Source organism: Symphalangus syndactylus, chromosome 5, assembly GCF_028878055.3.
Source record: "Symphalangus syndactylus isolate Jambi chromosome 5, NHGRI_mSymSyn1-v2.1_pri, whole genome shotgun sequence".
NCBI lineage: Eukaryota > Metazoa > Chordata > Mammalia > Primates > Hylobatidae > Symphalangus > Symphalangus syndactylus.
The window spans coordinates 99,314,106-99,329,567 of NC_072427.2; the positions used below are offsets into that span (position 1 = coordinate 99,314,106).

Genomic DNA, 15,462 nt, shown 5'->3' on the forward strand with positions numbered 1-15,462 from the left:
ATTGGGCATAGCCATAAGTAGACAATTCACTAAAAAAGTAATAAATAAATAACACGATATAACAATAAATAAATAACAGCTTCTCTCATCATCAAAGTACTACAAATTAAAACACTGGCTCCGTATCTAGCTATGATTAGTTCATTGCAACTTTGTGGAAGTCAAAGGCATTTGAAGACCCTGATGTATTCCTAGGGCACTTACTATTCTCAGTCTGCACCCTAACATAGGGTTGAGTTCTGATTTCTAGGAATTGTTTTGGATATCTATCTGATGCATGCTCCTTTTGTCAATATTCGAGTTGACCAAATGTGAAAATTAGGCCCTTTCCAACACACACATACAAACTTCACTAGTATGAATCATCCATACTGATGAAGGGGAGGTGGGGGAGGGAACACGTAACAGCAGCTTGGACAACTTCACAGTGGAAAACAGATATTACTGTTCTTGAAATTCCTTTTCAGCACTACCTTTGGAGGAAGTTTTGTTAAGCACAGATGAAGAACATAGATCAGTGTTATGCTCTTCTATGACATGCAGATAGCTGACATAATTTCCGTGAGATCTCTCAGCCTTAAAATATGAGATTGGCTCATTATCTCCTCCTCCATCTATGCTCTCTGTCCCTCTCCTATTTCTTGACACCTTCCTCTTTTCTCCCAGCAATTCCGGTTGTACCAGTGGCTTGGCGAGCAAGCTGCCTCTTTGTTGCCTTGGCTTCTGCTGACAATAGTGCTCTGAGAGCCTCATCCTCTATTCCAAAGAACTGACCAAAGTTCCTAAATAAGGCAGTTTGGGACGATTCTTTCATTAAGAAGAATCAGCTGCTGACTTTTGGTATAATAATGGTTCTACTGTGATATTAAGACAGAATATAAGTCTTCAAAATTTTTTTTGCATTTGCTCTGGGCTGCTTTAGGCTCCCTCCCAATGGGTTCTACCAGTATTTCCTAAGGATATTTGTTTGCTCTCTACTGTCATTAGAATTACTTTAGACAAGTTTGGAACCCACTCATTCTCCCCTCCCCTCCACCTGTGTGAAGTATTACCCACCACTTCAGGCATCCTCTTTCAGAACTGTGGGTCCTAAAGCATAGGTGGACCACCTTTATCCCCGCCACCATGGTGAGTAATGGTAGCGTAGTGAGTTGACCTTGGCCATAGCTATAAAGGTTATGAAGAAATGAAATACATTTCAACTATAGCTAGTACAAAATTTGGGGATTTGTGTTGAAATCTTGAGCCCTATTCATGATCTAAAAGTATGAAGCTGTAATTGTTAAGTATTACAAGTTGTTTGGATTCTACATTTTATTAATTGCATGCACTGAGAAGTTATATATGGTTAGGAATCTATGACAACTTTAAACAAATTGAAATTTTTATTTGGGAAAAATTGGACCCCTACAAAGCCCTGTCTTAAATGAAAGAAAAAGGGGAGTGGAAGAACCATTATGTATCGAATGTCTGTATGTCTCAGACATTACTTTATTAGGCCTCCCACAAAGTCTATCTAGGCCCCATTATTGTTTCCATTCATAGTTAGGGAAAAGGGGATTAGCAGTCTCATTGCTTTTCCCAAGGTTCTAGATGGCTAAGTGGTGGTGAGGCAGGACAGACAAGCTCCCAAATTGGGGCTTAGCTCAGGAGAGTTCTTGGCTTCTCCCAGGAAAGCAAGGGTGAGCCAGTGATGTTAAACAGCAACTTTTATTGAAGTGGCAAGTACCTCTGTACAAAAGCACAGGTACTGCTCCTTGGCTCCTTGTGGAGCAGGGCTACCTTATAGGCAGTGTGCCCAGGGTAGCAGCTCAGAAGCAGCTGTGCACTCATATTTATACCCACCTTTAATTACATGCAAATAAGGGTGGTTTATGCAGAAATTTCTAGGAAAATGGTGGTAACTTTTGACTGGTTGGGTCATTGCCATAGAAAGGAGTGGTAACATCTGGGTGTTGCCATGACAGTGGTAAACTGACATGACATGCTGGTAGGTGTGTCTTATAATGAGATGCTTCCATGCTGGACCTGTTTTAGCTAGTCCTCAATTTGTTCCAGTGACCAAGCCCCACCTCTGATGTCCAAGCCTTGCTTTCAGAGTCGAACCCCATCTCTTAGCTCAGTTGAGCAGGCTTTTCATCTGTAATCTTCACAGTAAACTCCGAGATACCCTATACAGCCAATGTTTTTTTTTGCTTCATTTAAATTATGTAAATTAGCTGGATAATTGGGTTTTCTGTGATAAAAATCTGGCAAGGCCATTGTGAAACTTGAAATTTTAAGAATTTCTCCAGAAGAAGTCCCTTGGTTGGCCTAAGTCTATTGGCCATCTTTGGTTTAATTTTTTTTTGATCATTGTGGCAATTGCTTTTTTAAAAAACCATTCTTTTCTTTTTTTCATTCTTTACATATTGCTAATTTCGAGTCCCATTATTTATATTATAGCCAAGACATCGGCATTCACCTTTGGATCACTGCAGCTGTGGCACTGTCTTAATTGGAAGAGGGTGAATGTTAATCATTTAAATTATTATTACGATATTTTCAGTGCCAAGAGTGCCCAAGAGGCTTTTAACACGGAAATACACCAAATGATAATAGGACAAAATTTACTCCTTCCCTGTGCGGTTGTAATTTAAAGGTGAAAATAAGTACAATGTCTGTTTGGTTTTAGGGTACATGTGCACAATGTGCAGGTTTGTTACATATGGCACATGGATACATGTGTAACAAACCTGCACATTGTGCACATGTACCCTAAAACCCTAAAGTATAATAAAAAAAAAAAAAGAAAATAAGTACAATGCAGCTAAATGCGATTATTAGTTAGTGTCACATATTATAACTTTACAAGCTATGAATACAGTTGCCTCCCCTTTTTCATAGTTTCCCTTTCTGTGGTTTTAGTTACCCTCAGGACAGTACAAGATATTTTGAGAGAGAGACATTCATATAACTTTTATTACAGTATATTGTTATAATGGTTCTATTTTATTACTGTTGTTGTTAATCACTTACTATGCCTAATTTATAAATTAAACTTTATCATAAGTGTGTATATACAGGAAAAAACAGTATATGTAGGATCACTATCCATGATTTCAGACATCCACTGGGGATCTTGGAAGCTATCCCTTGAGAATGAGGTGGGGACTACTATAATGCCTTAGGAGCCTTCTCTTATGCTATTTGTAGAAAGTTTAAAGTGCAGCATAGATGTCTCACCATCACTTTGTACAATTTACAATTTAATTTTTTAGTGTCCTATAGTAAGAAAAAACCTAATAGGGTTAACCCTTAACTTATCCCTAAAACACGAAAATTATTGCTATAACTTTAAGAAGAGTTAGGTCAAAACCAGATTTGGGTAAGTGGCTGAAGACTGGGAAGATATTTCATTTATATTTCTCTTGGGCTCGATTCCAATGGGTAACTTGAAAGCAGAGAAGCTCTCTTATTGCCAGATCTCAGAGCCAAGTATGTACCTCATGTATCCCTCAGTTCTGCCTTTCCCTGCATTTATCTGTGAATGACGTCTCTGGTTCCTAGAAAAAAAAAAAAAAGCTTGAATCAGCAATTGCCTGCCTTAGTTTTGGAAATTCTATATAACATCATGCTGCTTTAATATCTTTTGGAAGCTTAGAATATTAATCTTTTCTTACTTTAAAATAATTGGGATGAAAACTGTTTGTAATGCCCAATGACAATTTGCTTTCTTGTAGTGCCTTTTATGTGTGAATCACAAAGCATTTTGCAAAACAGAGCTCAGTTCTTGTAGCTCCTTGGTGAGGCAGATCCCATTATCCCTGTTTTACAGATGATCATGAAACAGACCCATGGAGTTTCAATGAAGAGCCTCAGGTCATGCAATGAGTCAATGGGAAAGTTAGGGAAGGAACTTGTAGAACTTTTGACATACTCCTTTAATTTGACGCCTTAAGAAGGATAAGGAATTCTTAAATGAGGAAGATAAATGAAGAGCCATTGGAAGAGCTGTTTTGTAACAAGCAATAATTGTTCTGATAAATTTTAAATTTTGCCTTAGCTTTTAAGTTTGTATATAAATGAAGGTTTGTTGGGACTACTACTAGGATACTGTTTTGTGGGTTCTAATATGTAATACATATAACTAAAGAGGAAGATATTTAAAATATGCAATAGTAGAAAGTGCAGTGGGATATGCAAGAAGTAATTTCAATGGACACAATGTACTATTTGGGTATGCAATAATGTGCAAACTTAAATGCTAAATTCAAAGGTCAATATACCAAACTATTTGCCATGATGAGTTGCCAGAAAAAAAATACACTGCAATTTTAGATGCATGTAAGCTAAGGCTCAATTTTTAAAATTTATCAGAACAACTGTTGCTCATTACAAAACAGCTTTTCTGATGGCTCTCCATTTATCTTCATTTATGCATTTCTCATTCTTCTTAAGGCATCAAATTCAAGGGGCATGTCAAAAAACCAGAAACCACTTTTCATAGAGGTCATTTAGTCAGTTCAGTCTCTGTTATACTGAAATGATTCAACTTAAAAGAGAATTCTATTTGCTAAAAGTACTTGGAGAAGGAGGATTTCATAGATAATATGAGAAAACAGTCTTTTAGTGAAATGTGTACCTCTTATCTGTAGCAGATAAAATGGTTTGGTCATTGAGGGAGATGGGTGAGCTGTCCAGACTGAAGCTGGTGTCTACATTTTAACTGGAGGTGTGCAGTGACAACAGGATCAGGGTCTGTTCCTTCAGTTGGCTGCTGAGGCTTTTAATTTTGTCAGTTCACCCAGCGTTAGCAGGTTCTGGAGGACTAAGTGAAGTTAGCCAAATTTTAAAGAGACTGATATACAAGCCAGGGTGTAACTGTAACTCACATTGAAATCGGATTGGCATACTTACGCTAAGTACTGAGGGTGTTTTATTTCTAGTAGGTAAGGACAATTGAAAAACCAAGTTAATATCAGAATTCTATTGAAAAGTCTGTTTCAAGGATTGGATGATCTGAATGGCGTGTCTGTCGTGTCTGAAAAAGATAAATTTGCCTAGTGAAGAGTAAGAGCATTTGTGGGGCCAAGTGGATGCCCTGCAGGCCTCTACGTGTAGGCAAAGATAACATTACCCTTTATGTGTTTTCATTAGTTGCTGAACAGGTTCTCTAACAAAAATTGTGCTTCTGCATGGGTGTTGAGGTGTGGAAAACAATCTGGTTTGCAAACAATCCATTTAGAAGTCATCTCTTCAAAACTTGATTATTTCGAATATGCCCACCACATTTCATTCACTTTATTGCTTTCTTTTTATATTGATTCTTATTAATTTCTATTACCATGCTTGTCTTCTGAATTACTACTCAAAATTCTGGGGATTACCATTACCCTTATATAATATATAATATAATTCTTCATACTGTAAATTAGTCATTCCTTTTAGTTCTTCCTAGTTATTTTTTAGTTTTCTTTTTTGAGCTTAATATTTTTTTACATCAGATATTTTTGTAGGAACCAAAAGTTACTGTGGAATTTATACTGTGTCTTTCTTGGGAAGGAAAGAAGAGTTGGTGGCTGCGTTGATATAAGTAGGGGAAAAAGGATACTGAAGTTAAGAAATGATGTGAAAGATGAGATTGGGTATCAGTCTCAGTTGATTAGTTTCCTGAAGGGTCATTTTATCAACCTTTAGTTCTTTTGCCTTTTAGCTAAAGCAATTGCTGGCTTCAGGTTCACTTCATAGTTCAGTATCAATGATAACCGTGATCAGAAAAGCAAGGACTGAGCAATGCTTTACGATTAGTGTAAGATGACTGACCCTTTTCCTGGGCTGTGACCTTCTTTACCTGTGGCTCAGGAGCATGCAGGGAAAGACACATTGTCTTAAAACACAAAAGATGTTTGCATCCCGTTTGATCTTCACCCTAAATAACGGGAATTCAGTATAAGCCAGAGACGTCCTGAGGAAACCACCTTAGAATATACAATGGATACAGAAAATGGAAGGCTGAGGTGGGAACAACTCACTATTCTCAGCATTGCTAGTGGTATTTTATTTTTCCATTGTTAATTCCATCTTCATGGTCTTCAATCCACCACAAACTGCAAAACAATTTCATTTATGATATTAGACTGTGTCGTCTTCAAAAAGCTGACCCGTCAAGACGGGTGAAGTTCCCATAGTCTGCGGTAGCGGTAGAGTCCCTGAGAGCTTCCATGTGCCTGACCTCTTCATCTGATGTGGAAAACCCTGAATACACATGTTCTCCACAGGCTGTGGAGCTGACAAGTGTTTAATTAAGAAATCAAGCCGGAGTAAATGAAGACTCTAGAGTGGCTGAAGCTCCTTGAAAGCATCGAGGGTGCTGGTCATTAGCCTGATTCACTGCATCAAGCACGTGGGCCTTAGGATGTTGAAGGCATCCATTGGTCTCTCTAATTCCTGTAAGAATCCCCATCACAGTGTTCCCTGATAAAGAGCTGTCTCTCTGCTCTGAACATTTCCAATGATGTGAAACATAAAATTTCAATTTTTATGAGCATCAACTAAGCCCATCTCAGGGATTCCCAGTCCTGGTGTGCTGGGAATTTAGAGAATGACAGTAGTTTATTTTCATGGCCAAAACAATATTTTCAGCCTCATGTCCTCTTCCAGAACTTTCCCACTTCCCCATCAAGAAGTAGAGTCCATTTTACCTCCTCTTGGTATCTGGATGGGCTTTTGGGATGCCTTGTTATGTAGGGTATAGCAAAATTGATGTTCAATGACTTCCTAGGTCAGAAAAAGTGATATATTAATATATACTTATCATATAAAATATATATTATATTAATATATACTTATATATAAATATATATTATATTAATATATACTTATATATAAATATATATTATATTAATATATACTTATATATAAATATATATTATATTAATATATACTTATATATAAATATATATTATATTAATATATACTTATATATAAATATATATTATATTAATATATACTTATATATAAATATATATTATATTAATATATACTTATATATAAATATATATTATATTAATATATACTTATATATAAATATATATTATATTAATATATACTTATATATAAATATATATTATATTAATATATATTCATATATAAGTATATATTATATTAATATATACTTATATATGAATATATATTAATATATACTTATATATACATATATTATATATTATATACATATATTATATTTATATACACTTACACATAAATATATATATATTGATTATAAAGATATTCTGTTAATATATAGATTATATATAGTATATTAACACAATAATACATGTTATATATATTAATATATACTTATACATATGATATATATGTATCTTATATATGATATATATCATATACTTACATATATATCATATAAGCATATATTAATATATTAATATATACCCTCTTGAGGTTCTCACTCTTGGAACAAGCCTCAGTGTTGAAGAAATCCTGGCCCATAAAGAGGCCATACATAGGTATTCCCACAATGGCAAGTGTCAGCTGCCATACATGTGAAGAAATGAACCTTCAGACAATCGCAGGCTCCCCATCCATCTGGAGCAGAGAGGAACTGCCCTGCTGCACTTTGTGCAAATTCCTAAGCCACAGAATCCATGGGCATCATAAATGGCTGTTTTATGCTACTAAGTTTTGGGGTGATTTGTTACAAAGTAATTGATAAGCAGAAGAGGGAGCAGGGTACTTGGAGTGTGTGTGTGTGTGTGTTTGAATGTTGTGAATGGGAATTGTTAAATGATCATATTCCCTAAAATAAAGTGAATTTTGAAAAATTAAAAAACTAAACTACTTATTCAATATCTATGAAACCATTGTATTAAATCATTTAAATATTTATTAAACACACTGCTGTGATTTTTATCTTGACAATTTTTGTCATTCATATCTTCACCATTACAAATATTATTTTAGTTTAACTTTTATAATATATTAACTTTTATGTTTATTTATAGTAACTCACTTTAAAAAAACTTGCTTAAGCTTCATTTTATGTAATATCCTCAAAATTATGGCTTGGATAACCTAGCCCTATTTTATTAGTACATTTAAAAATAAATGCATGACTAATTAAAACTATAAAGGAGTTGTCCATTTACTACCTAAAATTTTCTCCCATTTCACAGTTGGTGCATGTCTTACTTTGTTAAAAAGCATCTTTTCATTTTGGAAAACAACAGTGACACGAAACTGACAATAATATTTGCCAAACTTTTAGTGTTTTGGATGTCACTCTTAGGGACTGGCCTATGTTAAGGAACCAGCATAGTAGATCCACATTACTAGGAATACATTTGAAAATCTACCAAGAATCTAGCTGCATTTCAAGACTTTTGCAGTTACTGATTTGGCCATTGCAGAAATGCCTTTAAACACCCAAATGTCACTTGCTGGATGCTCAACTCATGTACAAGTTTTTCTTGGGATTGCATGGACAGAGGCATGCATGTACCCTTAGGGGCATAAGCTAGGAATTAGAAGGCCTGGTTATTATTTCTAATTCTTTCAAATAGCAAGTCTTCGGAACCTGGGTTTCTCAACCCAAGTTCCCCGAAAAGCAAAGCTTGAGACTTTTGGTGTTTTATTCCAGGGATTGCAGCACAAGGATAGTGAAATAGAAGAGTAGGGAAAGCAACCACAAGAAAGTGTTATCAAGTCAGCCACCGTTGCAAGCAACTTGTGCATGATCCCATGGGACTTCCTGAAGTGAGTTTCAGTACTGTATTAGTCCGTTTTCACGCTGCTGATAAACACATACCTGAGACAGAGTAATTTATAAAGAAGAAAAGGTTTAATGGACTCACAGTTCCATGTGGCTGTGGAGGCCTCACAATCATGGTGGATGGCAAAAGGCACATCTTACATGGCGGCAGACAAGAGAGAATGAGAACCCAGCAAGAGGGGTTTCCCTTTGTAAAACCATCAGATATTGTGAGACTTATTCACTACCATGAGAACAGTATAGGGGAAGCCGCCTCCATGATTCAATTATCTCCTATTGGGTGTCTCCCACAACACGTGGGAATTACAGGAGCTACAACTGAAGATGAGATTTGGGTGGAGACATGACAAAACCATATCAAGTATTATCTACCTGGAGGACAAAAGCGGGGAGTTTTCATCCTTTGGTTTGCATTCTCTGTTGCCTACAACTGACCCCACTTCTGGGTGGTACGTATGTGAGTGCAGAGAAAATTAACATGGACTTTCCTTGCCATGGCATCAGAGAAGACCTAGCGGGAAGCAAGGAGCATGTGAGTTGCCTCAAAGTGAAGGAAGCACTTTGGGACTGCACCATCATGAAACTGGCTTAAGCGTGTGCAAAGAGGCTGCAGTAAGAAATGAAGTGAGACAGTTTCGAAGTAGTGCACAAGAATGTTTGATGTGCTTGGCAAAGATGCTCCCTGTTTCAGACTTGGCTTCTCATCAATCAGGTAAGAGAATTGTATGAGAGGAATTTAAAATGCAGCACTGGAAGTCTAATTACCAACTTGAGATAGTGCTGGCCTAATATTATACTCCTAATCCCCCAGACAGGCAGATCAAACCAAGAAGAACTATGTTGAAAGGGCATAAGCACAGGTCAATTAAGTGATGTTAAGAGAAGACGTATCTACTTTGCCTGTCTCCTACATAGATTCCAGTATCCTTACCCCACAGAGTACCTAGTAGGCCCTGAACAATTCTGGATCAGGGAAGGATGATACATCTTGGGAGACTTGGTGCCTTCTCTCTTAGGCCCTGTACATAAACACTACTCATGTCTGGTTACAAATGGGTCTCCCTCTCTTTATTTGGAAGGCCAGGACTGGAGCCCATGCCAACTACATATAGGCGTTGCCACATGGGAGTTCATTGTGCTGAAAAACACTTGGGATTCTACTCACCTTTCTTGACAGCACCCTGATTTTGATCTCCAATGAAGACACACATGAAAAACCACATGAATCTGAAAACAGGCATCGAGAGAGAATGGTTCAATTTAGAATTTTTCAACCTTGACACTGTCCTCTGAGGGTTTATTTTTACACAAGTCATGTAGCTGGTGATTGCTATTTTCAGGTTCTAAAAGCAGCAACTATTTTGCTGGTCTTTGCTTGTTTCTTTCACCTTCTGCTTTCTGCTCTAGAGTTCCTTCCAGCCCAAATTATTCAACCCTTCTTATGATTGATGCTTTTTGAAAAGAGTTTGGAAAATGAATTTCAGTTCAGTTTTGTGGTGCAAATCACTGAGCCTCCAGGGGTTTATAATGTCTTGGTTAATAAAGATTCTGGAGATTCAACCCAGAGGTCCATGGGAAGTTGGAAAGAAAGCAGAACAACTCAGCCAAGATATATTTAATTTTAAAAACAACCATTAAGTTCTACCCCTAAGCTTCTGAATTTCCTTTTTATATTTCTTAAGAGACAATGAATAGCTTCAATTTGAGAGGGTGATCATCCTGAAAAAGTGCAGAATGACAGCATTTCATTTCATATCTATTGATTTTTCCACAAGTTTGCTATTCCTCCATTCGATGAGGCTAAGTGGTTTTCTCTGAACTGGCGTTGGTCAACATTATTATCAACTTTGTGATGAAAAATATCCTTTCTGCCTATCAAACCTCCAGCCTCATGCTTAGCTCACATGCTTAGCTCACATGCTTAGCTCATTTTACTCTCAAATGCTTGGCCTTGTAAGTGATTGCTGTGATTCAGTTTTGAGTGAAAGAATTGCTCATTTCCAGCCTGTGATAATTATTGTATAAGGCTTAGATTGTTCTATACAAACGAGAGCACATTATCCATCAATGATGAAGATAATGGGTAGTAGTTCCTCGATCTCTCCTCATCTGCTCCTATTACCCATCCCCTCACTTCACACTCTGCACAAGACTTTTTGCTGAGTTGAAGTTTGAGGTTGTGCCTAACTACATAGTGACAGCAGTGGGCCATGTAATTTTTCTTACATTCCAAGGAAAGGATGATTTATTAATTTCATTGAAAAACATTGTCAAATTAAAATTGTGTAGAGTTTCATCAAGCTTATGTGACTGTCAGTATGTTTCTTTACTTTTGCAGCTTACAGTGGATGCAGATAAAGAGTCAAAGTGCTTGCATGTGACTATAAAATGCATGAGTGTATTAAGTAGCTTGCCTACCTCTGTGCAGCGTGGTGTATTTTCAGAGAATAGTAGAGAAGTGTATTGATTTTTTACTTTGGCAAGACCTTTATGAGAAGTGTTATTCACAAACTCTGAAATCATTTTAATATAAGACTTCAGAAATAATCTGCTTGTAGTCACAATGTAAGCCAAAGTTTCTTTTAATAATTAATCTAAGGGATCTACTCAACATTTTCCCTCTATTTAGCACCTGAAAACTGGCAGACTCTGGAAAATGGATAAGACTGAAAAATCAATTCACTTATCTGCTGTGCTCTGAAAATTAGTTGTATGCACAACTATTATACATAATTATAATTTCAAACTATAGCTTCAAGGTATTAATGTTTCTCTATCCTTTTTGGCTTTGTTTGCAGTGACCTTGTATCTTATTCTAAGGATATTTTAGAATTTTATTCTAAAAATTATTAAATTGGATATAGAATGAACAAAACATATGAAGTAGGATAGCAGTGCTAAAATAGTAAGTCAATAGACTTACTATTTTATTTATTTCCATTGTTAATCAATTGATGAACCTAGAAGAGCAATGATTATATCCTTTATAATGTCATCAATGAAGTATTGATTGATTGATTAAAAATAACAAATTCTTGTTCACACTTGAAGGAAGGCATCTCATCACATTTAAATAGCCTCAGTGTGAGTTGGTAGTTCAGAGACTCTGTTGTAGTTGAATCTCAACTTAGTCAAATATAAACTGCATGACCTTGGCGAGCCACCCAAGGTCCCTGAACTTCAGCTCCAGCATGTGACATGATACCTACTCCACAGAGTTGCTGTAAGAACTCAGTGAGATGAGTTGTACAAACCTTTATTTTTATTTTATTTTATTTTTTTGAGACGAAGTCTCTCTCTGTCACCCAGCCTGGAGTGCAGTGGCTCGATCTCGGCTCACTGCAAGCTCTGCCTCCCAGGTTCATGCCATTCTCCTGCCTCAGCCTCCCGAGTAGCTGGGACTACAGGCGCCCGCCACCTCGCCTGGTTAATTTTTTGTATTTTTAGTAGAGACGGGGTTTCACCTTGTTAGCCAGGAATGGTCTCAATCTCCTGACCTCGTGATCTGCCTGCCTCGGCCTCCCAAAGTGCTGAGATTATAGGCGTGAGCCACCGTGCCCGGCTGAGTTGTACAAACCTTTAACTCAATGCCTGGAAGAGAGTTGTGTGCTTAAAAGACACTCATTTTCTTTTTTCCTGAAGCGATGGAAGATATTTCCTAGGATCCTTTTATCTGTAATTTCCAGCTTTCAATGGGAAAGAGAAATCAAGACAAAGTAATAACTTACACAATTGTCTGTCATTCCAGGAATGTGGCAGTAGGCACTGAAACATTCTCCTTTGTGACTCTACTACTCACTTCAGATTTGGGGCATTGCCACTGTTAAGTACTCTTCCATAGTAGCCTGTGAACCTATGGCTGGGAGAAGCCCGTAAACTAGTAATCCATTTTACAACATGCAAGCCAGGCCCTAGGGCCAAGGACTCAGGCCTTCAAACACCAACTGAGATACCCTCTGTGGTGGGAAGAGCGTAGCCACAACATTGTGGAAAGTAGTCATCTCATTAATTTCACCCCGTTCCTGGGAACACATGGTGAGTCACTGAGGGAGGGTCAGGACATTGAGGTCTGATATCTGGGAATCATGCTATTGCTCACAGTGCCCTCTTCTTTGGGTGTGTCGTTAGCTTCCAATTAGGGATTTCTGATGAGTCCTGACATAACGCTGTTTGCTTTGTGGATATTTAAAACGTAGCTTACCTGTAGCCCTCAAATATATGGAAATCCATTTTATCCCCTTGCACTCCCCTATGTAAGCTAGTTTAAAAATGAGTCAGATCCTACAGCTCTTTTGGGACAGAAATACCACTGACCACTTGAAGCGATGTTGAAGTTGCTTATTTTGCCAGAGTTGAGGCAGTTTATTCATCTATGTTCAGGTGGACCCAAACGAGCCATCATTCTGGTGTTTAAAATTCATTATATTATAGTGAGATGAAATAAAATAGAGTGATATCCTTGTGGCTTCCCCAAGCATAAAAAGAATAATTAAATATTATAGCACACTCTTCACACATCTCTTCATTACCAAACATTGATTAAGTGCCTGCTTCCCCCAACTCTGCCTCCCCCTTGTCCCTGATGGAGACAATGACCTTGAAGAGCCTTTAGTTTGTCCATAATTAAAATGCATTCTATCTATAAGTGTATGTGTGAAAATAAATATCTTTTGAACATATTGAACAAATTGGGAGAAAGACACTGTACCCTTTCAAATTAACATTATGATAATTTTAAAAATTAAGCCTTTTCCACTGGCATATTAATGAGACCCAGGAGTCACGATTATCCATTGTTATTAAATTAAACATTTTAGGAATAAAGCTCATCCAATTTATTTAGAAAGGGTCTTGGCTACAAATACAGTTGCACTTAATTAGCTTCTAATTTGCTTTGTTGCTTGAACATAAAGGGTGGGTCCTACTGCCCTCTAGCCTTCCCACGGGCATCTTGTTTGAGTCAGTTGATTAATTTTGAGAGCCAGCTCAGACTTTGGATACAAGTCTCTGTGCCCTTTGTTCCTGTCAGGTGTTGTCATTGTCATCTTGAAACATATTCAAGGAGGCACCTTCCCAATCAGTAGCTCCGTTAGGTGTGGTAGAGTGACTGATTAAGTTATGTTTAAAAGATATTAAGTCCAGTGACAAACGAAACAGGGCATGGGCTTGTAATTGGTCCTGGTAGGGAGGGAGAGAGTGTGTGATGGTAGGATGGTGGCATCTTTGGTAGGATGAGTGTCAGGTCAACACTCATCATAAGCAAGATGAATGAGGGACAACGTGTGGGCTGGGATGACCAATAGCTTTGAAGCTGCCAACCAGCCTTCTTAATCAGACTAAGTACAGTACAGAAGACTTGTGATTTAGTTACCAAACTACTAAACTTTCTTTATGAGGGTGAAGGCTTCTTAAGAGACAATTAATGTGTAGATTCACAAGATGTTCTAAAGCAAGCTGGTCTGAGCCAAAGAAGCCACAGAGACCAGGGAGAGAGCCCCACCCACCAGCAAGGATATATAAAAGCTCAGGAGTCTGAAGTGACATTCACAACTCAGGAGGTAACTTCAGCAAGCTACCTGCAGCCCTCTGTCTGACATCATGTCCTTCAACTGCTCCACAAGAAATTGCTCTTCCAGGCCCATTGGAGGACGCTGCATTGTTCCAGCGGCCCAAGTTACCACGACTTCCACCACTGATGCTGACTGCCTGGGTGGCATCTATTTGCCCAGTTCCTTCCAGACTGGCTCTTGGCTCCTGGACCACTGTCAGGAGACCTGCTGTGAGCCCACTGCTTGCCAGCCAACCTGTTACCAGCGAACTTCATGTGTCTCCAACCCTTGCCAGGTGACCTGCTCTCGACAAACTACCTGTGTTTCCAACCCCTGCTCAACTACCTACAGCCGGCCGCTCACCTTCGTCTCTAGTGGATGTCAGCCCCTGGGAGGCATCTCCAGTGTCTGCCAACCAGTGGGAGGAGTCTCTACTGTCTGCCAGCCAGCCTGTGGGGTCTCCAGGACGTACCAGCAGTCCTGCGTGTCCAGCTGCCGAAGAACCTGCTAAATATGTAGGAGCCAGTGAGCGAATCAAGACTCCATGACCTGCCAGCTGTTTCCAGGATCTTCCAGCATGCTACTTGTCCCTGAATAGCTCTTCATAGCTGACCCCTCTTTTGACTACCTGACTGCTGGCTACTAGCCATGCACACGCTGTCTTTGACACTCTAAAATTTTTCTGGCCAGCCCTAAGCTTGTTTTAAGGGTTGCTCACTGGTGCTGTGTATGCCTCTGGATGTGTCCAGAAGCTTTACCATCCACGCCCCAGTCTCTGATGCTTTTGACATGTTTTCACCTTGCTGCTGTATCTCCTGGCCTCTGCTTTTGTGTCTCGCAAAAACGGAGCTTGTCTCATCATGTATTTCTCAATAAACCTGCATTAGTTGGCATTGCAAATGTATGTCTCAGCAGAATTCTTTTTTAAACATTTCAACTTTTAATTTAGATTTTGGGGGGTACATATGCAGGTTTGCTACAGGGGTATACTGTGTGATGCTGAGGTTTGGGGTATGATTGAATCCATCTGTCAAGTATTGAACGTAGTACCCAACAGGTAGTTTTCCAACCCTTTTCCCTCTTCCTCCCACCCCGCTCTTGCAGTTGCCAGTGTCTATCGTTTTTATCTTTATGTCCACGTGT

General features: G+C 38.3%; 1 protein-coding gene and 1 long non-coding RNA gene across 2 annotated transcripts in view; both read left to right on the forward strand.

The window, feature by feature from the left end:
• LOC129482915 (uncharacterized) overlaps window positions 1–15,462 on the forward strand; it is a 165,652-nt gene that overhangs the window by 123,961 nt on the left and 26,229 nt on the right. The window lies entirely within an intron of this gene.
• Window positions 14,161–14,830, forward strand: KRTAP11-1 (keratin associated protein 11-1). The gene has a single exon (XM_055279470.2). The coding sequence runs from the start codon at window positions 14,369–14,371 to the stop codon at window positions 14,828–14,830; it is 462 nt and encodes a 153-aa protein (XP_055135445.2). The 5' UTR covers window positions 14,161–14,368.